Source organism: Centroberyx affinis, unplaced genomic scaffold, assembly GCF_046629955.1.
Source record: "Centroberyx affinis isolate AG114_WGS23_722 - 3 ecotype Tasmania unplaced genomic scaffold, CSIRO-AGI_Caff_v1 ptg001209l_1, whole genome shotgun sequence".
Classification (NCBI taxonomy): Eukaryota; Metazoa; Chordata; class Actinopteri; order Beryciformes; family Berycidae; genus Centroberyx; species Centroberyx affinis.
In genome coordinates, this window is record NW_027279727.1 from 470,238 (window position 1) to 493,576 (window position 23,339).

The 23,339-nt window shown below is 44.1% G+C and overlaps 1 protein-coding gene across 1 annotated transcript in view; it reads left to right on the plus strand.

Moving 5' to 3' along the window:
- Positions 1 to 23,339, plus strand: part of LOC139648485 (serine/threonine-protein kinase 32C) — a gene marked incomplete at its 3' end in the record, with an annotated part of 43,049 nt that overhangs the window by 6,032 nt on the left and 13,678 nt on the right. The window contains exon 2 of the mRNA XM_071524623.1: positions 13,822 to 13,877. Coding sequence (XP_071380724.1) covers positions 13,822 to 13,877 — 56 coding nt within the window. The remainder of the gene's footprint in view (positions 1 to 13,821; positions 13,878 to 23,339) is intronic.

Here is a 23,339-nt window from a genome sequence, read left to right on the forward strand (position 1 = left end):
CTTTGAGTTATGGCATGCGAGCGCCACAACCTGCCTACAAAAACCCAAATATGCTGCTATCCCGATCAAGACACAACATGCAGAATATTCTTCTATGCGTATAAAACAACATTTCCTGATTTATGATGTTAATTTGGGATATGAGATATTATTCCGAATACTCTGCGGCTCGTCAACACAGTCCCACTGAAGCACACACTGAAGCTCTGCACTTCTTTGTTTTGTGTGTGTGTGTGTTCTTGTGAGGACAGCTGGTGTGGGGAGTGAAGATGCATTATTCAGCCCTGAGTGTACTTTTCACCTCTGAGGGGCTGAAAATAAAAGAGTGCAGCTCCTTTTCCAACCCTGCGCCTAAACCTCTTTGCCCACTCTCCCCACAAACTGGACACTGCGTAGAACCCTATTTATACCGTCTCAATCTTCCTTTTCTCTTGAAGACTCTCTCTGACCACTCTTTCCTCACGCTATCCCCCGCTCCTCGCCCTCCCTCCCTCCCTCCCACCCACCACCTCCGCCACTCTCTAAATAGATCCCTAATGTATCCCTCTGTGAACTGTCGAAAGGTTAATATGGCATTTTAACCCCGGAGCATGGTCCATTTCTTTACCAGGATGCGTCACGGCCCAGTGGTTTTTTTGAATCCGGTGGGAGGGAGGGATGCGGGAGGACAGAGTGGCAATGATTGTGGTGGTAGCGGTGCTGATGATGATGAAGCTTTCGCTGTACCCCGAGCTTTAGTGGCGATGCGGCGGCTGACCTGGTTTCAGAGTGCTGGTTCGCGATGAGGACCTTTGAGGAGTGAGGCATGGCTGTCCATTAAATCCATTGTTGTTTTGCTGGAGTAACTTAACACCGCACTGCAGGAGTAACTTACAGTAACACTGAGTTGCAGCCTAGATAATATATGTCTTGTCTGACCCCAGGTAGAATAATAGGTCATGGGTAGTTGAGCATAAGGTCAGCACAATGCCTTCCCTGTGTTTTATTAATGAGCCAAAACATGGTGAGTACACAATGTGCCGATTCTGGCCTAGGAGTTGTGAATCACAGTGAATTAGTTATGTCAATGCAGGGACTAGGAGATGATGTGGCAGCACTGTGACGTGACACACACACACACACACACACACACAAAGGCACACATTGCCATGGTAACCTCAGAAGTTTTCACGCGGTCCAGATGATGTTTCTTTGTGGCAGCGCCGTGCATAGTGTATGTGAGAGTCCCCATGCTGCAGTGCAGAATTATCCTCTGAAGTGTTCTCTTCTTGCTCTCGTGCCGTCTTGACAGCCTTTAGATGTACGATACAGCCTCCCGTAGTGATTCCTCTGTGTGTAGAGGTCCAATTTCGCATCTCCTCTTTCATACTCAGCAGCATGGCTCCTTGTTTGTGAGGATTTACTTGGCATCTGTGCAGCTTTCTCGTACCTCCTTCAACTTTACAACCGAAGCACACCGCGCTTACTCAGAGATACGTAAAGTTTATTATCATGGACAAAGCAGTGCGGTTTTATTCATTCATTGTGCTGAGTATGAAGAATCAGTAGAAAACTGACATTGCAACAGCGTTACTGTGCACGTGTTGATGTTTGTATAAGAGTATGGGGGAGTGCATTTGCATGTGTATGTTTAATTGTGTAAACTGCCAACAACGCACATTACTCTTCCAGCAGACAGCCGATTGGACCTGCTATTATAAGCAAGACTACAATAACGGACAACTTGACAGAGTAGGCAGATCGATGGTGACATATGAAGGCCTCCTTCAAATGAACATAATATACTTGGTTATATAACTTTTGTATGTATGCGAAGGTCCTGCAAGCTTATATTTTGTTGCCAGATAGAGGGGAGAGGGAAGGATGAGCACAAATAACCAAACAAATGGATTGCTCAGGGAGCCTTGAGCAGACCTGGTTACAAAGAGGGTGAAAAGGTGAAGTAAGAGTACAGGATGAATGCAGGGAAGAAAGAGAAAGAGAGATGCGGATAACTTGGAGCGTGTGAGACACAGTTAGACACGGGAAACCTGATTACAGGCCCGTTTCCCCGTCCAGCCAAGTCTGGGGAACATAATCATCTAGGACGTGGATGCGAAAATAAACGGGCATGACCGCACAGGGGGGAAATCGATGATTTCCATTGGTTGGCACTGAGCCACCCAATAAAACTTGGATGGTTGATGCACATGTCCCTGATCTATGCCCTCTATTGATCTCCTTTAAGACACCAGCAGTTCAAGTTCATTCTAATGTGATCAGCAACTTTAGTAACAAGGTATGGAGGAGAAAAAACATGAATCACATGCCTCACTGGTTGTTTCTGGATAGAAGTTCATCACATCGGTGGGTGTTGAGTGTGCCACTCTTACGTGCGCACACACTCACACACTCACAAGAAAAAAAAACAGATCAGACTTCAGTGGCTGCTTTCATTCTCCAGCAGTACAACTCTTTTGTGTCACCATGAAAGCCATGCAACGGGTGAAGATCAAAAAAGCACTCAGGGTAATTATTGCACACACAAGGAGCCTCAAACAAGGTGCGACCATATGACAGTCCGCCCGTAGGGATCGCCGACTGACGACTGGAATTGAATACAGTGTTGCACTGGCACATCCTCTGTGCTTCCACATCCTTGTTGTCCAATTACCAGTGGAGATCCATTGCTGAAATTGTCACGCCTGTAAAGACAATGAGCTCTGTGGTGCTCATGAGTATTCATGAGAGGCTCTGTTTAGAGAACCCGCAATTAAACTGTATTAGCGCTCTAGTGTACGAGGAGAAAATGATGATGATGGCTGCTCAATGATGATAGTGATTTAAGTAAGACGGACCAAGCCACCATATCATCTCTTTATCGCCAACCAGGGCACGTGCAGAGCAGCTTCTCCTGTGCTGATCAAAAGAACATGTGAGCTTTTTCCTCCCATGTTGTAATGAGAGTCTCGTCAATAAAGATCAAAGAACATCCGCACAAGGTCAGGCCCACAACCAGCGCTTAGACCCCAAGCTCTCATGAAAAATGAAGCGTGCCATGAGCAAAACGGATTCACATTGAGTAGATGCTGTACAGTTAGACTTCCTGCATCCGGCTCTCAATGCATTTGATTGGGTGCTCATCATCAAAGACCCCAGTGTGTCCCAGTAGTAGCTCTACTACTACAGCCCATGAAATATGACTTACTACTGCGATGAAATATTCAGTAATCACGTGGGAGAAACAGCTTGCTGTAAAGCGAAGTGTTTTTGGTTTTTTTTTAGGCCAGTTCTTGCTATGATCCTAGTTTCACTGTGTAGAGTGTCACATGCACAGTGTGTGTCACATGCACAGTGTGTGTCACATGCACTCAGACTGTTCCCACTGCCGATGTCACCTGTAAAGATGCTAAACTACCGCCGTGCGAATTCGAGCAAGGCGCTCAGCCCTCATCAGATCCAGTGGCGCCTGCTGCTGCAGCTATAAAGCTGCCAAGCATACTGCATGGTGTATGGAAATGGAAACCTGTCAGCAAATCTAAAAAAATGGCTTGTACGATGGGCGATAACACAGCGCAACAGCCTAGAACATAGTATTGGATTGGATTGGATGCAGAGGCATATTCTCAAAACAGAGAGCAGGAAGGGATCGATGCTGGGAGGTTTTTTGATCTCCATCCAACACGCTCGTCCACACAGGGTACACTCACCCAGAGTGTGATTTGATGGATGGGTTGTATTCTACATGTAGCCTACAGAGTTTTAGAATTCAATTTCAGTGTTTTATATCGAGCTACGTTACTTTGTAATAGGGTTGAGCTGTTCTTTGGTTTGATATTTGCACATTTTCATAGCAATTTCAATAAATAACAATGATCCAGTTGTGTTGGGCATCAGTGTAGGTGCCTAGGAGGTGAAATTAATTACTCATGAAGCATTCTTGTGTATCTATCCTCCACAGTATCAAAGTAGAAGCCTATATGCAGTACAGAATTTTAGAGTAGATAGCGTAGAGATAAATAACAGTGAAATAACTGCCTAAAACTTGCTTAAATCTGCCTAGTTTACTGTTTTACTATATAAAATTCACTTACATGTTTGTATAGGCAATCAAAATATAGGTGGTACCAATCCACAGGTTCTGATGTAACTATTAAAGTTGCTATTAAATTATGAAACCTGGCTTAGACGTGACATTAGAGGAAAGGGGTTCTGTAGGTGCGAGTGGATACGCTGCTGAGGTTATTAAATGGGAATGTCACACATGTTTTGTTGAATTAGGCCTGCAACAAGCCCAGAAGCCTCAACATTAGCTCTGGCATCCCCAAACGACCCTGCTCTATACCAGCACTGAGCATCCATCAGACTTGAATGGAATGAACACGGTGCACCATGGCTGCCTCATATTAAGTTGTATTGCGTGGATCAATGTGCTCCAGCTCTACTGACATTAAAGGTATTGAGTTGCCCCCTGTTAGGATAGCGCTTTGGCTCCTTCGCAGTCCTTGGAAGCATCCTACTCCAGGTCAATGCATCCATTTCAGATAACAGTGGAACAGTATCACAGCTCAGTGTATTGATCATGATGTGACTCTCTTCCAGTCAGATATAGCCTCTTTGGGGAACCCGGTGTAAAGTAGGAAGCCACATGGTGTTGCATGAGATGTTTTGATTTACAAAAGGAATGTATTAATGCTTGGCTAATCTCCAGTTCTCTCAATGGCTTTGTGTAGAGCCCAGTGTTCACAAAGTATTTTTGTAACATGTTAATTGTTTCGATCAACATATTCCACCGTCTGGAGGTGCATTGTATTTTGTGTCATATAGGCTTGTAGCATCTTTTTTTGTTTCATGATTTTGGTCATACAACTTTTAGGCTACATACAACACTTTTTTCCTTATATTGTGTGTCCCAATCACCTTGCAGCTACTTCATTTCAGCAGACCAGGCATTACCATAATAATAGTGAGTCCAGTTGTTGACCAAATTTTCACAAATGACATTGCATAAATTACACAAACTTAGAACATCCAAGCACCAAGCATCTGTTTGCAGTTAATCATGCCATTGCTATCTAAACTGCAGGTCCTTGTATGCAAGTTGAACTCACAATTCATCAGCATCTGCGCTCTTGATAAATTGCCACCCCCCCCTCCCCTCGCCCAACACTCTTTGTGCCGGGAGCAGAGACTATGATGGTGATTAATAAAGAACGTCTCATGAAAATTACATCATCTTAGGATTCATAATTAATGCCAAAATATGACTAAGGAAGCTTAGCATCACAGAGCAAATTAGTCATTTTCATACATTTATGACACTTTTTTGTAAGTCTCAACATGCTCTGTCCTCCCCCTCCTTTAGGTCCCAGCTGTTTATTGCAATATTCTTTACTATTTTCCATGCCGTGAAAAATGATTCTGACAATTTGTGGCTTTTAATGCTGCCGAACTATTCTGAAGGATAGATACCAACACTCTCTTTTAACTCCCCTTCTCTGGGTTGCAGTTCTGTTTTTTTCGTGCTTCCTGAGAGTTACCAAGGCAAAGAGAATTGCCTTGAAAGGTTGTGTCTCTAGACTCCAAAACTCTACAACTCAGTATTTCCCGGGGTGTAATTAGCAAGGTTAATGATCTCGTTGCATAATGTATCTTTCATGGTCTTGAAGGTGTCCTCCACCTTGTCTAGCTTCTCCTATTCTCTCTGCTTGCATCCACTATGGTCTGTGTATTACAATTCACTGTATTGACTGCAGTAATTACAAAAACAAACTGACTTTTTGATCAACTTGTGTGACTAGAGGGTTCATAGCAGCTTCACCTCTGTGTCCAGTATTTTAGTTTGTTGCATACTAATAGTTTAGCACACTGTCTATGCTTAGTGGACAGTTCAAGCTAACTTCATCTTTCAATGATATATGCGCTGTAATGCACTAAATACACCAATCTTTTCTGAGTAAGTTGATCAAAGCGCTTTTTTGCCAGAAAAAAAAATTGTTTTCCTTTAAATCTCCATGTAAGTGTGGTAAAGCTTAGTGGATCAACCCCCTGTTGGTTAGGATTGAGGTTTCAGTGGAAATGTGGAGAATCATTGATTCAAAACACGGGGCCGACTGTCCCCCTAGGTACCACTACCAAGGTTGTTGGGTTGTTCCTGTAAGTAGCTCCTGTCATTTGTCAGAACAAGACAGATTGGGGTAGAGCTCCACCCCCTCCCTGATCATCCCAGCACACCTCTCACACCCCGCCAGGACATGATGCTACATAGCTGTCTCTCAAACATGCTTATCTCACACTGCCCTCAAATATTGTCATGCAGTTTGTCACGGTGACGCGCTGCCGGTGTGCCGGTAGTGAGATGGAGTTCAAAGCAGGCTGACAAATGATTAAAAGACTCGTCTTGATTAAGAGATGCTATCTTATCTGGTGTAAATTGTCAGCTTTGAAGTCACGGCGTGTCCGTTATCGAGCATTGTGACTCATCCTTGTGAGGGCAGCATTTACACCTGACATTTCATGCGGCTTGCATCCAGATTGTATCCGGATGCGATTTACATTTACTAGAGATGCACCGATTGCAATTTTCTTGGCCGATTCCGATTTCCGATTTTTTAAAAGTCTGACCTGCCGATTCCGATTTTGGCCGATTCCGATTTTCTTTCTAATAACTATAATTGACAGCACACACAAACATTTTTGTAACTTTTCTTTAATGGAAAATTAAAATTCAATTGTATGTTCATAATAAAACATTGACTATTAATAACTTACATTTTCTCCAAAACTGCACCAGGTTACAGGACCTTCTCTCACTCTCACTCAAACAAATCTCAAAATAAAAAAGTGCTCCAGGTTACTGGACAGAGCTTTTTTGAACAAATAAAATCCAAATGAAAATGAATTGCAGTATATCCCACTTTATACTTTCCCGAAAGAAAACAGGTGCAACAGATCTATATAACAACACACGGACTATTACTATTATGGACTATTATACAACAGGTAGTTCCGACCAAGCGATCTGATTGGTCAACTAGACATTTAGAACGTGATCAAATCAGCATGACAGCACACCTAGCCGTGCTCATCACTAAATATTACTCCGCCATATTATCATACAATATATTTAAATATAACGCTACGCTAACTCTGTTCAGCCTTGATGTTACCAGACGCTCTGCCATCCATCAGCTGTCCGGTGAGTCGGTGACACGGCGCTACTAGCTTAAAAATACATGTGAAGTTCGCGGACATAGTAGCTAAATCTGTCCATGGAAAAAATATTTTTTTCAGCAGATATCTTAGTTACAACAAGATTGAGCTAGCAAGGCAGTTTTGTGTTTATATGTGTGGTATTTATTCAGTTTAGGAAAACCCGCGATCTCTAGAAAGCATTAGCTCAAGTTGGCTGGCTGACTCAACAGGGACTAGAAATCGTCTGTTGCAGGTCGTTACTAAGGCTCCGCCTACTTGCTGGAGTAGTAAACCAGGTTCCATTACATAGGAGTCTACTGACGTGATTGATTATTTTCCAGTTATTAGTCAGACCCCATGTATTTCCAGGGAAACGGAGATAACACTAGCAAACTTTTTTTTATTTTGAGAGCGAATTGCCCCACAATATGAATACATTTTGTTTGTATCTTTTATTTTGTTGGTAACTGTTGTATAATCGCAATATTACACTCTAGGGTGTGCTTTACCGTCATTATTGGCACGACAGTGATGCGGTCAGTAAGCATCACGGTAACGCACACCCTCTCGTGTAATATTGCTTAATTACAGCTGAGTTTTTACCGTTGTCTTGAATTTGACCGGCACAGAATCGGATATATGAGACTGATCGGCCGGTCCTTGTGAGGGCAGCATTTACACCTGACATTTCATGCGGCTTGCATCCAGATTGTATCCGGATGCGATTTACATTTACATTCGTTATCAAAAATGCGTCTTCGGCAGCTGGATAGAAATACGATTGAGAAATCCTCCCCTCGCTCTTTCCCTCCCGATATGCAAATTCCTCTTCCTGAATCTAGGCCTAGTTTTTAACCATCTTTCCTGTCTATTAGAAACATTTCCATTTACACTCGGCCAACTTGTGGCCACAATGCGTCTTTGTGATTTTTATGTGGGTAAGTGCGATCGGATTGCTATACGATCATTCAAGATGAATTTTAAAGCCAGGTGTAAATGGGGTCATTGTGACTTTAGCCCACTTAATTAGAGGCTGGAGACCCCACACACACGTGCACTCATGCACACAAGTACACGTATGCACATGCACAGACCCACACAAGCCCACACACACACTTTGCTTGTCCTTTGACATGGGCTTTACGCCAATATCAGCTCCTCCACAGCAGCCAATCACCCATGGAGTACCCCAGGGGAACCGACTCAGCATATCCTCCTGGTGCGTCAGCAGCTTCCAGCCTCAAGAGATGAAAAGATGTCACCACGATCCCACTACTGTCTCCAGCCACGGAAGATCAAATTCACTCGCGCCGCACACCGCAGTTTGTCTGCAGAGTGTTTTGGCTTTGGCCAAAGCCTTCTGCGCACCGTCCACTGAAACCTGAGAGCGGTTGATGGAGCAGACTCGCCGATTGCAGACACTTTCCTTTTCTATTCAGTCTCCCTCCCCTCCCTCCCTCTCTCCCACTGGTTTCCGTTGAGCACCACTTAACCCTGAAGTGACCCAAATTACTGGAAGCATCAACTCATCCTTTTCAGCTCGTGCGGCGACAGTGTTCATTGGACTGAAGGTAATTTTCACAAAAGTTAACAGAAGAGCAGATGAAGGTAATTGAGGCTGTCCTCACTCAGTTTGGATGGACTATGGAGAGTTCTCCAGTTTGTGGATTGTGGTTAAAAGAACGGATGCCCCCTGACCCTCAGTCGTTTTGGCCTAACATCGACTGCAGCAACTGTACAGAAAGCAACCATTTTGAGCTGGGAAAGAAATGCACTGAATATCCAAGGACACTCACTGAAAGGACTGCAGATACATTTTTGAAATGCTGATGAATGGTTAGTCACCCAGGACTTGTTAATCAACAAAATCCACAGGTAGAGAGAAAACATTTTCACTCTGATGTTGAATTGCAAGAAAGGAAAGGCTGCTATTGAACAATACATCTTTTGTGTTGCTGTGAAGCCATTTGCTATAGCTGAATCGCACTCATTCCACCTTTGCAGTTTGACTTTGCTGGTCAGCCGAGTCAAAGATGGTCTGTGTTGTGATGGAAGCCAAGTGTAAAGCTGCATGAGAGCGGCAGGTCTACTGACATGAAAGCCCTACGCTGCCTCCCACATAATTCTTTCCCCCCCAGCTTGAGTGCGAGGCAGCCGGGCGCGTGGGGGGAAAAGAGGGCCTCTGACGGGGACAGGAAGTGCCGTGTCCGCTCTAATTATCCCCTCAGCATGGAACAAGGCCCGAGCTTCTTTTGCCCCTGAATCTGAAGAGCGGCTCCGTTTCACCGGGGCAGTCAAAGGGAGGGGGGGGCTACTTTTATTTTGCTTCCCAGTAGCCGATGACTCATGCTTCGAGGAAGCTCTGCGATACCAGGGAGAGCGATCGATGGGTAAAAAATGTTGAGATGGATGGTTAATTGTGCTATCTGACATGTAGAGCCATATTCCTCCGACAAGTCTTTGATAGTGAATTAACATTACGTGTCATTTTTTTATCAACATATAGGCCTAGTTTTGCATCATCTGACAGATCCACAGCAGTGTTTCCCCTATATGTATTCTACCATAGTGGACCACCATGGTAAGATCATTGCCCACCATGCTAAAAATATTTGCAAAATTGTATTTTTGCTCTAAAAGTTTCCTTTAAAGCTGCTACCAGTAGAATTTGAAACTTGATGATTTTGGTGACCCCTTAAGTCCCTTAGTCCCTTTAGAGATGGTGTTTTTCATCACTGTCACAAAGACGACTCCCCCCTTGTCTGTGTATTTGTTTCCATATGAACAAGTAGAGCAATTCAAAGTGAGTCCTCTTTCTGTTTTGGTTGAGGTTCTATCTGTGCCGCAAGTCAATCCTGCACATTTGGTGTTAGGGCTGGGTGATATGGTTGAAATCAATATCATGATAATCATAAGGATTTTTCTCTATATCAGTATATATCACGATATGGTTCATGTATGCAAAATCACGTTAAATAATCAAATGAATGTTCATTGAACCGAATGGTGATGTTAGGTGTGGTGTCATCATCAATTTAGACAGCAGAAATGTGTGTCATGATATCAAAATATCTTCATATCATCATGATATGATTCCACTGAAAGACGATAAACGCTAATATTGAATTATCGCCCAGCCCTATTTGGCGTCAAATTGCACCCCAGAACAAATAGCATAAATGCATAGAGAGCAACACAGAATTAACCAATTATTACTGCTAAGGTCTCATTTTTCTACAGCCATTATACTATGCTATCAAAATTAATTTGAGTATGATATACTCTACACCTAGGGGCTTTAAGTAAAGAGGCAGGTGAGATACAACTGTGGTGCAGTGAACACTATTGCGTGCCACAGGCAGTGTGTATCCTCATTATCTCCTCAACTTCTCTTGGCTCTTCAGTCAGACCTTTGCTCTTCAGTCAGATTGAGCATTTGAGAAGAAAAGACAAGAGAGGTAGACTGCTGACCACTAAGCAGTGCTTAGCTATTTAGATCTAGACTCGGAAACTAAAGATGAAAATGACAAACGTTAAGCGTAACTAGGGGGAATCACTTGGCTAGAGCTATAGAAATAGATTTATATTACCAATCAAAAAATTGCTCCGCCAGCAACACGTACTGTAACATTATATTGGCTATCAATCAAAAAAAAATTCTACCCTCCTACATGATATGGCTTTGTGCTTCCTACCACCACAGTTAGAAAATACGTATAGGGGAAACACTGATCTACAGTACACAGTAGCTTTGGTTTAGATGATAGAGACATCCAGCTAAGTGTTGTGTGAAGACTGGCTTCCTCTTCTTATTAAAGCCCGGGGCATGGTTTAATCAAGTCTTCATGGACAATATCCACCAACCTGCGGAGAAAGTCTGCAGTTCAATCCGTGGGCTAAACCAGAGTTCTAGAAGTTGAAAGTGGAAAAGTGGATTTTAGTAAACCTTCCATGTTAACTCTGGGCCGTCTATACGAATGCATTCAATTTACATTGAGAGAGCTGATTGTTGGGGCGTGTTTCACTGGAGCTTCAGTTATGAAGACTGCTCAAATGTTTCTTGAGCAACAGTGGCTAAGGTGATGTTGGCATGGAAGTCTGAGGGAAAGACATCAACTTGGGGCAACTGTGGACAGAAGCACATACTGTTTGACCATGACATCCATGCATTGGTTTGAGATGCAAAGAAAACCAGATATGCAACTCTGGACTGCAAATGTCAATTCAAGTTGTGAGCAAGCAGTGTCATCAAGAACAGCTCATTGAGAACCTTGCAGAGAGGGATACTATGATTGAGAGAGACCAGCAGGAGACTTGAGCTTAATTTACGCTTGGACAGTTGTCTCTCGACAGAAATGACGCATTCTCGACTGCAAAGTGTCACAGGGCATTATTTTCGCTGACGCTTACCTCTAGATTTTTGTAATGTCGCAGACATCGTCGAGGACTGTCGCGCAGTGTGATTGGATAGTTCGTTGCCATGGCAGTGCACACCACTTCCTTGCTTCCTTTAAAACATCAACAATCCAAGACAAACATGGAAGGAATAGAGGAAAGGCTGGCAGAAGAAGTGAGAAAACATTGTCTCTTCAAAAGAAGAAGGTTCAAAATCTCTTCTTCCTCAATGATGTCAGCTATTTCATCGGGCGCTGCCATGTTTGCAGAAGATGTAAACAAACAGAATCCATCGCGTACGTTTTCGCCAAGTGTCGAGCAACCAAGCATAAATTAAGCTTTATCGTGTTCTCATTGGTGAATTCTCAAATCTTCTGGAGAGGTTTGAGCTCTATTGAATCAACCTACCAACCATTCTAGTCTATGCATGTGCATCACATATTCCTTTTTCCCGTTAATACCTCATGTATATATAGATTTACAGGTTCCGGCTACGTTCATGATGGGTATAACGGTGTCTTCCCTGTGTGACGGCAGAAGGGTGCACTCAGAGCCATGCCATATGAGAGGATTAGCCATGTACAAAACACTGAGCAGGGAGAATCCACACAGGATTAGTCCGTCTTCCAGACAAAACATGTAAACCACACCAAGCGTCTTTTGTCTGGCAGCAGCGTGCAGCCTGGGGTTTTACCTCCTCAGCCGGCACCGGGGTACCCGTGTCGGCTGGTAGTGGGCGTGGAGCTAATAATCAGAGGGAGTCTGCCCCGAGGGAACCCAGCCTCTTCTGTTCTGTTCCCTGGTGATCGCTCCTCTGTTCCCGTAGACAATCTCTGATGTGAGCTTTAGAAGCGGATCGACTTTTAAGGAGGAGACCGGTGAGTCAGCGTCATGCCTGCTGTGCTCACATCTGCCTGCAGGGCACTGCACGGCTGCACACGCACACACAACACACACACAGGCTTGTCTCAATCAGATACACAGACCATAAGGAGAAGGTCAGTTACTTGTAGCCTTCATCAACCCACATGCATAGCGACAGGATGGCTGATTCCTCTGGCTGAATTCAGTAGGCAGTGCACTCTCAAAAATAATTCCTGATTATACAAGGCTGGAGAAACTGCCCCCCCCCCCCCCCATTAAATGTTCCTAACTTATTTCAAAGTCCAGGAGGACCAGACATAGGACAATTCAATCAACAGAAGGCAGCGGGCCAAAACGTCTAACTGTGCTATTACACATATTGATATAATGAAATGAAATAAGATGAATGATTGCAGTGTCCTGAGCGTAGTCTGGTTTCTGAAATAAGACTCCTCAGGCCGCGCCTGTGCTCTGATGTTCCCAACAGATAAAGTGGAACTCCAAATAAGGTCTTTTCATTTAGAGATTGTGGGCCTCAAGGCTTCTTTTGCACACATTTCCTGCTTGCACCCAAAGTTGGTACTTACAAATAATTGATCTTGATGCCGAAATCAGTGGCTATGTTGAATTTGTCCAGTTTTCTATGGCATATCTAAAACTAATTTTGAGAATTTCCCAAGCTATGAATTCTCCATGTGTCAATTTAATTTAGTTTTTATTGTTTTCATTATCATAAGAGGGAATGTAAAAAGTTTAAAGAACCATTTCATAAATTTCAGTTGTCCACAAAGGCATTAGTTCTCTCATAACAAGTCATCTAAATGAAGGGGTTATGCTGACATAAGCTTTCTTGATTGAGGTGACTTGACAGTGACATCACCAGTATAAAGGTAATTTCCAAGTCAGAAAGAACCTCATGGACTTAAGAACTGACTGGACTACCAAACAGGAAATAATGAGAAAACATAAAATAATGCAAGAATGGAATTGGTTTTGTGTAATTCTTAGAATTCCCTTGTTGATGCATGCTACTATCTTCAAGCTATTCTGTACAGAGCATGCATGAGCGTGCACGTTTCATGTTTTGAATATGCCCTGGTCCAGAATTTCACACCAGTGCTTTCCAATTTTCCAAACATTTCATTGTCCTAAATGATTCCCACTCCCAAGGGGTTCAGAGAAGCCGGGTTCCATTCTAATGGAAAATACCCTGCCTGTACAGGAGTTGTGGATGTGCAAGAAGCCGTGGAAGCAGCAGTGCATTGTGTAGTGATATTTTTCTCTTGACCATTCCCGTTTTCTCACAGCCGCTGCCTGCCAGTAAAATAAAACTCTGGCTCACTCTGACTCTGACTGACAGATTCTCTCTCTCTCTCTGTTTCTTTGCAGTGAACTTTGACCATTTCCAGATATTGCGGGCCATTGGGAAGGGGAGTTTTGGAAAGGTAATGTAGCCTCCGTTCTCCATACAGTCTGCTTGTGTGTGTGTGTGTGTGTGTGTATTTATGTGTGTGCGCGCTGCCATTGCTTAGAACCCTAGGTGATTCTGTAGCTCCAATTACCCGGCACAGTCATTATCTCCGCCAAAGAATCAGAGAAGGCCAGGCAAAGTGGGCTATAAGTAATTACCGTTTAGTTCCCATTATACCGCAGTGCTTAAATGATATATAATTTTTCTATTTTAATAATAGTAATAAATACGGCTTATATAGTACTTTTCTGGTACATAAAGTCGCTTTGAGGATAGCCAATTTGCTTTTCATCTCATGCCAGCTAGCCTGTCGGGAGTTTTGACCCCTCGTCTCCATTTAATTACAGAGCAGCATAATACTGTAGCTGCGTTTGTCACTATGCTCAGAGGCTTTCTTCAATAGAGTAGGTAGGGAAACTTGGCTTGCGTGTGTGTGTGTGTGTGTGTGCTTTTTGTGAAACCAAATTACCACCAGCTCTTTTCAACCTTGCCTCAGGTGCCAATATCATCATTGGAGGCCATTGTTGGTAAAACAGACATTTTGGATTAACCTACTGGCCATTTGTTAGTTGAAGAATTCCTTTGTGTTCGTATAAAATGCATCAGTAATGAATTCTGTGTGTGTGTGTGTGTGTGTGTGTGTGTGTGTGTGTGTGTGTGTGTGTGTGTGTGTGTGTGTGTGTGTGTGTGTGTGTGTGTGTGTGTGTGTGTGTGTGTGTGTGTGTGTGTGTGTGTGTGTGTGTGTGTGTGTGTGTGTGTGTGTGTGTGTGTGTGTGTGTGTGTGTGTGTTGTGTGTGTGTGTGTGTGTGTGTGTGTGTGTGTGTGTGTGTGTGTGTGTGTGTGTGTGTGTGTGTGTGTGTGTGTGTGTGTGTGTGTGTGTGTGTGTGTGTGTGTGTGTGTGTGTGTGTGTGTGTGGTGTGTGTGTGTGTGTGTGTGTGTGTGTGTGTGTGTGTGTGTGTGTGTGTGTGTGTGTGTGTGTGTGTGTGTGGTGTGTGTGTGTGTGTGTGTGTGTGTGTGTGTGTGTGTGTGTGTGTGTGTGTGTGTGTGTGTGTGTGTGTGTGTGTGTGTGTTGTGTGTGTGTGTGTGTGTGTGTGTGTGTGTGTGTGTGTGTGTGTGTGTGTGTGTGTGTGTGTGTGTGTGTGTGTGTGTGTGTGTGTGTGTGTGGTGTGTGTGTGTGTGTGTGTGTGTGTGTGTGTGTGTGTGTGTGTGTTGTGTGTGTGTGTGTGAAAAGGATGGCTACAATGGGGCTCCAGGGAAGAGTTTATCAGCATTTTGACTCCCAAATATCACGGCTAATATTTGTTCATTATACTTCTGTCTGCACACGCCTTTGCAAATTCCTTCCGCTTTGCTCCTTTCAAAACACAATCTTCTTTTTTTTTTGCAAAAACATGGGCCTTTTTTATATGGCAAGTCATTCCCCGCTGCTGAATACATTACCATGTGAATTTATGTTAATTTTACTTATTGCTTTGTTCCCTCAAGCTGCTGTCACTTCCCTTATGATGTTGAAGGCAGTCTGCAGGAAGCCAGGAAATACACTGAATGCAGGCCCAGCCTCAGAGGCTAGAGCAGTCCAAACTTTGTGGTAAAGAGGGGATATAACCACATTGGATAATGGTCATGCAGAAATGTAACTATAAGCAGCTTCCTAGGTGTTATGTAGTCAATATGTGTATTAACATGCCTTGTCATGAGATGTTTATCTTAAAGGAGAATACCTCATAGCCTGAATGTATGTCTAGTTTACATTTCCCCTCAATCAAGTGTGCTTTATGTAATTAGACTTTTGTGACATTTACACGTTTTTCATCGTTTTTAAAATGAACTGCTGCCCCAGCCAACAAAGAAGCCCCAAATAAAAAGCCACGGATGTGACAGTGAAGTTTGAAAGGCGACATGTTTTTGAGGGATTATTTCTTGACGGAGACTCCCGTTTCTCCCTGTGGGTGTCAGGTGATTGACAGTAAGCAGAGCGTAACGTGATGTGCGCGCTGATATGAAAACACTCCGCTCGCTCACACTGAAATAACAAAACAGAAACTTTGATGAAACCAAATTAAGGCTTCGTGTTTTCCTGTGATGGATTCTCCCGCGCTGTGGAGGTTGTTGTTCATACTGTACAAACATGAACGGCAGCAAATGGCTTCTTCTTCTGATCGAAGGCAAACAAGCTCTGATATCTCTAACTATGCTGACTCTGTTCACACACCACCAGGAATAATGGAATGGAGTGGGGAAACCAGGGCATTATAATCCTTTAATAGAAATGGGAGGTGTTATGAAAAATGAATCAAAACAGATTAAAATACAGAATATTGTACTTGGGCCATTATCTTTTGTCGAATGCCAAATTTTGCTCCACCTTTGGCTAAAGCATCAGACGACAGCGGCTCGTCCAAGAGGCTGCTGTCACAAGTGGGGATACGGGCACGATCCTTGTGTGAGAGCTAGCCTAATAGTTATGCAACATCTATAACCCTGTCACACACACACACACACACACACATTCTCGTGGACGCATGCGCATGCACACACGTCCAAAACACACACACGTACAGTCAGACAGATGCTCAGAGAGACGTCCAGATAAAGTTTGTCCTTATTGGAGGTCATCTTGTCGGTGTTATTTGGCCCACTGTGGCCTCACTCTGTATTCATGCTGTTTCTGAATACTTAACAGCATGAGTCTTCAGCTTCCCACAGAACACACTAAGGCCTGTGTTGCTGTGTGTGTGTGTTTTTGTGTGTGTGTGTGTGTGCGTGCGTCCAGTGAGACAGTGGTAAAGAAAAAGCTGGGTAAACTCTCAATTGAGAGAGAGTTCATTTCAGAGTGCTTTTTCCATCATAAAGGCCCTAATATAACTTATTACATTAGTTTGATACTACATACTATGATTCATACACTGAATTTATGTCATAAAGATTCAAAAAAGTGAGTAAAGTTTATTCTGAAAACAAAAAGCTGGGTAAAATAGGAGATGGGTTTACATTGTGGTGCGTGTGTGTGAGAGAGAGTGAGAGAGATAAAGAAGGAGAGATACAGCTAGACAGAGAGAGAGAGAGAGAGAGAGATAAAGAAAGAGGGAGACAGCTAGAGAGAGAAAGAGAGACAGACTAGCACAGAGAGAGAGAGATACAGTATTTACCCCATGCTGTAGCACTGCGAAACACGTAGATTTCTAACTTCTGTCAGAGCTCCTGCACAATAGGCTCTTTGGTGCACGGTGCAGATAGATGTGTGTGTGTGTGTGTGTGTGTGTGTGTGGCGGCGTGCGTTTCTCGAAAGTGAGAGAGTGTGTCTTGCGGGGCTCGCTCTCCCACGGTGGCGGGGGGGCCGTGAGCGAAGGTGGAGCGGAGAACGGGGAGGCTGCCGGAGGCGAACGAGAGGAAACCCTCCTCCCTCTCTAAAAGCCGTCTGCAAACATGGCTGACACTGGCATCTCCACTCTGCTGTTCACCTCTTCTCTCTGTCTTTCTCTCCTTCACTCTCTCCTTTTGATATATTAATGCGGGTCTCTCTCTCTCTCTTTCTCTCTCTCTCTCTCTCGCTCTCCTTTAATATATCAACGTAAGGGTCTCTTTGTGTCCTCCTCCCCTCTCTTACTCTGTATTTCTCTCTCACACTCCCTCTTTCCTTCTGATGTCTCGGGGCAAGGCAGGTATCTCTCTTCCTCTCTCTCTTTCTCTCTCTCTCTGTCTCTCTCTCTCCTTCTCTCCCTTTTGATATATATCTAGACAGGTATCTCTCTTTCTCTTTCTCTCTCTCTCTCTCTCTCTCTCTCTCCTCCTTTTGATACATCAGGGTTGGTACCCCCCCTTCCCCCCTTTCCTCCTTTTGATAAATCAGACCAAGTGTCCTTCTGTCTCTCTCTCTCCACTCTTTCCCTGTCACTGTCACTCAATTCAACTCAAATATGCTTTGCTGGCATCACAGGAAAGAAACCTGCGTTGCCAAAGCAATCAAAATATAGCATCAATATCAATTTATAGTGTCTCACTCCCCCCTGATGCTTTGGGGCAGCTGTCCTCTACTAGGCAGGGTGGAGAGAGATGTTAGGTAGAGGTGTGATTATTTCCCCGGCGGTGGAGGAAGTAGCGTATGGCTCATTTGTAACGTGCCTGGTACAGAGGTGGATGGCCCATATACAGCTCCAGACTAGGGATAATTGCCTGCTCCCCTGTTGCTCTCCCTCTCTCTCTCTCTCTCTCTCTCTCTCTCTGCCGCCTCCTCCTCCTCCTCCTTCGCTCCTCCAAGAGTCTGCTCAGGAGTCTGCCGCCATGCCGCAGGGCTCATTAAGGCCGGGGGAACAACAGCTAGACCGGGGGGGGGGGGGGGGCTGGGAGGGTTCTGACGCCCGGGGGGGTGAAAGTGACAGTCAATCGGCACCGACGGGCGCTTTTAGTGACAGCTCCTTAATGCCAGCAGTTGGATGGACAGGTAACAGTCTCGGCGGAGAGACGAGAGCGTGGAGGGAGGCGGGTAGAGAGAGAGAGAGAGAGAGACGGGAGGCGGGTGGGGGGGGAGGTCAGAGGTGACGCGGGAGCTCAGCTGGTGGTTTCCGCAGGTGTTAAAGTTCCCACACCGATCGGAGCGAGGATGAGATACGATGTGATGGCGGCGGGGAGGTTGGGGGGAGAGAGACAGACGAACTGAGACAGGAGTGGGAGGGGAGGAAAGGACAGCGAGACAGGCGACGCTTCGCGGCTGTGACACCCCAGTCGTATCAGGGGGGGGGGGGTCGAGGGGGGGTGCCCGCACGTCTGCGGAAAGGTCAGGAGATGATGAAGCCTTTGTTGGCGCTTTCTCTCTCGGCTGGCACCGCGGGGCTCCCCGGGTGACACACAGAGACTCAGCCCGCCTCTAAAGACGAGACGGCGAAGGCTGAGCTCGGTTATGAAGACTCCCCCCACCCCCCTCCTCTTTATCCTCCCCCCCGCTGCAGGTGTGAAGAGCTCGGATAAGAGTTGGTTTTTGCAGAGCGGAGCCGCAGCCCAGCCGCATTGTAGCCCTCGGCAACCTATTAGCCTAGAAATGTATGCTCTTCCACTACACTGTGCCTCTATTCGTTTCGCAGCACAAAGCCTCCACTGCATAGGCATTAAAAGACCAGGGGCCATATGGATAAAACCTGTGTAGCTTCAGGACTGTGTTCAGATTTCCACACCCTTTAAACCCCCACTGTTAATTGTTAATGATCTTGAAACACCCCGTGTTCACCTGTTGTGTTTTAGTTTTCCCATTCCATCCAATCTATTATTCTTAATAAGAAAATAGCGAAACCACCGACAAAGAAGTTGATAAATCGTTGAGTGGTTTTTGGAGTCCAGAGAAAATAGGGCATATGGAGGCGGTAATATTAACATTCCTGCTAACAAAAAGTCTTTCAAATGGTAAGAAGTGATGATGGCACTAATTGCTGTGGGCCAGAAAGCTGTCATGACCTCTAAATATTTGTTTTTGTCGGCATCTTCATGCATCATCATTGCTACAAATATTAGGGCTGAATTTTTGGTTTATTTGTAGCATCTTCAAGCATTCTTCCCTGAGGATCACCACTGAATTTCCAAATTCAGTTGTGTTATTACTGAACTTAACTGCCTGTCTTAGCCAGAAACAGGAGATAAGAGTTTTGTTCCACCTACCGATCTTTGATCTATATACAGCGCCATGGAGAATGAATTGGAAAACTGTGACAGTAACCAGGATGATTTTTCTTGTGATAAGGTTACATTTTCTGATAAAGATCTGATACAGAACTGTGATAATGTGAAGCTCATTTGGATGTAAAAGTTCAGATAAAAATTCTATCAAACCACAAACTCTTCTATTCTCCTATTCATCACTGATGCAGCTGCCCTAGGCTGTACATCAGTATAGCATTATAGATCAGTGACTTTGAGTTATTTGATTCACAGCCTTGGAAGATATTTTGCTTTTACATTGTTAGATATTAAGCTGACACACTTATCCAAAGTGAAATACAATGAGTGCAACAGCAGAATAGGAATAAACTGCCAGATCACCAACATTAAAAGCATCTAACAGTAAAAAGTGCAAGGGTGAAAGCCACAATAGATGGAACAAATCTTTCTGTATCTCAGAGTTGTTAATGCTTAAAATACTGGTTGGTCTTAGGGTTAGGGATATGAATTGTTAAACTGAGTGGCTTTCCCTTTTAACAGAGGGTTCATGGAATGAGACATCCAAACAGAAAAAGGAACAGAGCTGCAAGCAGTCAGAACATGGGAACGGAAGAATTACATTAAATACCATATCAAATCCCTGTAGTGTACAAGACAGTCTGCATTCAACGTGACAGGCGTATAGCCAGTCATTCCAATGCTCAGTTTTATCCCTCATGGATTCATGTTCTGTTTTAATTGAAAATGAGAGATGAAATATCATACAGTTTATGTCTGCTCATGGCACCTGGAGGCAAACAGCATGTATTTCCAACATGAGCTTATGGAACAAGATATCAAATAACAACCTGCGATTCTATCAATTTGATGAATATGCATGAGATGTTACTTTAATGAAACATGCAGCGACACCTCTAAGTAAACCTGGAGTGAATATACTATAGATAAGCCTTCTGGCACTTTCTGTGGGTCTGGTGCTCTCCTTTACATTTTTTGAGGCAAATAATAATAATCCTCATTAGGCCGTCCTTATTTTCCCCGTGCTTCATACATCAGTGACTTCAAAGTCTTGCTTATTTTATATAATTTGGAGGTAAGCACACTCTCATGGCAAGCTTGTTTATACATTTGTGCTTTGAGAGCAATTTTCTGCAATTTGTGTCTCTTCCCAGAGGACATTTTTGAATTTTTATATCAGTTTTGGATCATGCACGTATTTAAGTCATAATGCAACCTTTGTAGTCTCCCAGACATGCAGCCCAATTTCCAGAAGTCTATTTTACCCCCTATATTTTGTTCCCTTTCCCTCTGATGTCTGGCAGAGATTTCTGCACGCGGAACGACCGATAGTCTGAATCAAAAGACAACTGTGGGACGTTTCCCTGTGTGATCATGCAAGATGTTTTGGTTAAAACTTGGAGCCATTACTCAGGGTGTTGAGGCTCTGTCCTAAGTGACAAAGAATCTCTCTGTCATTTTCAGAATAGGCCTCTTCAAAGACTGGCAGGCTCTTTGGCTGTTAGAAGAAACAAATGTAACATAATGAAGGTATATTACCGGATCATGTTGGGGTGACAACAATAGACATTTTTTTGTCCGTGGAGGGAAGAGTGCATTTTTCATCATTTCTCTTAAGCTATTAGAGGAAGCAGCCAGTTGTATATACTATGTACATTCTGTTGTCCATAGTACAGTCTTCCACTCTCCCTTTGTACAGTATGTGGAGTCCTGATGTCCTTGAACCATGTGTGTCAATATGTAATGTGAAACTCTTAAGTTGTCAATATATCTGCACCAGTGTTCCCGGACATTTATTGCACTAGAGGTGATTCTCATTCTGACACAGAAAAACGTCTCTCCTTTTCCACTAGGAGTGCGGTAGCGAAATATATATATTTTTTGCTATCGAGTTTCACTTTTGCCCAGCCCAGTCTCCGAGACAGTCTGATCCATGACTTCTGGTTATTAATGGCCGTGCCTGCCTTAATAGTGCGTCCTGGAGCTCTGCAAATGGCCGCCCGAGCTCGGTAAACACTTTCATTTCCTCCAGGCTGACAGCAGCCGCCGTGGAGCAGAAGACATCCAGTGGAATGAACCAAATGAAAGAGCGAATTATTCCTTCCGCTCCCTGGATGACATGTTCATCAGACCCTGAAAGTGTATTTGCCTTGCTCGCCTCTCTCAACCCACTCTCGCCCAAATGCAGCGACGGCGAGGATGCGTATGTGTGTGTGTGTGTGTGTGTGTGTGTGTGTCTGTGTGATTGCAGGTTATCCCGTGCTTACACAACTCTGTTTCAATCACCGCTCGCCCAGGATGAGTGTTACACCGTCACAGCGGCGACAACAAACAAACACGCCAAGCTGAAACCTCATCTGAGAGAATGATGGATGTCAGCACTTAACATATATTTCTGCTGAAACATCGTAGAACTTCAGAGGCAATAGACGAGTCTCTCTCTCTCCCTCTCTCCCTCTCTCCCCCTCTCCCTCCCCTCAGGCAGTGGTCTTCTATCTGTTCGTGCTTCCCCATGTGTCTCAGCCAGAGGCTTCTGGTCGACTTGGCACTTACCTGACCTAGAAAACAGAAAATCTGCAGCTTCCTGACTGAGTCCACTAAATTTAACACCCAACCTTTTTCTCCTCTCTGCAAGCCATGTCGTCCCAGGAGCTTCAGACCTTCTGACAACAATTGATAGGGCTGCTAACTATAGCAGAACAGCGGAGAGAGCGGGAGGAGGAGGAGGACGGAGGAAGGGGGGGAGGAGGAGGAGGAGGAGGAGGAAGAAGGCGGGTTGGGTATAAAAAGGTAAACATTGTGCAGCCAACCCTAGGATAAACAGTAAGGCTTCACTTTGAAGCACAACATGAAAGAGCTTATTTTGTGAAAGAGTGATATGTTCGGCTAATAAGCATTTAATAAGTGCATGTGTTCAAGGGGCGCGTAACATTGAGATTAACCAGAGGGAGGTCTGGGTGGAGAGGGAGGCGCTGGAGGGAGAGGCAGCGGACTGGAGTGTGTGCCTGGTTGTTTTTATAGATTTAAAACGGCAGAAATGATGTTCGTGCTTTTATTTTTGTTGTTGTTTTTTTTCATTTACCTGCTGAACAACACAGGGAGAGAGAAGGTTTCTTCTACAGGGCAGCCGGCTCTGTTAGCTTATAGGACCCATATGATTCCCAGAGACCTGAGACCCAGATACTCCATGATACTGGATGCATGGACAAGTGATAAGAGAGGCCGTCCCATCACCCAGTGTTCAACCTTTTCAGCTTGCGACCCCCCCCCCCCCACAACAAAGTGATGCCTACTTGTGACTGGAGTGTTGTGGTCAGTAACAAGGTTTCTAATAGGGCTGGGACAATATATGGAAATTCAGTATATCACAATACAAAAATGTGACAATACGTACCGTGGGGCAGAAAAATGAATCGTCATATTCGCTACAGTTTATTCTGCTGTAGTAATCACAAATGTGATTTTGAAATTGCTTTTTTCACTTAAAAGACCCTATCCTTATACAACTTTCATCAGTTTCATATACTATGAATTTATGCCATAAAGAATTACATTAGGCTATAAAGTCTATTCTAAAAACAAAAATGTTGTAACGGTATAGTGAGTTAACATTTAGGTAGGTTTACCCTCCACTACATGCCTGCTTATGACCTCCTGTTGCAGGCAGAAGTGCACAAAATGTGGAACTTTAATATCAAATTATGATTTTTGTCTTTTCCCTTTTCAGGTTATTTTACTTGATTAATTATAGGGGGAAGTGTAGAGGCAGCAA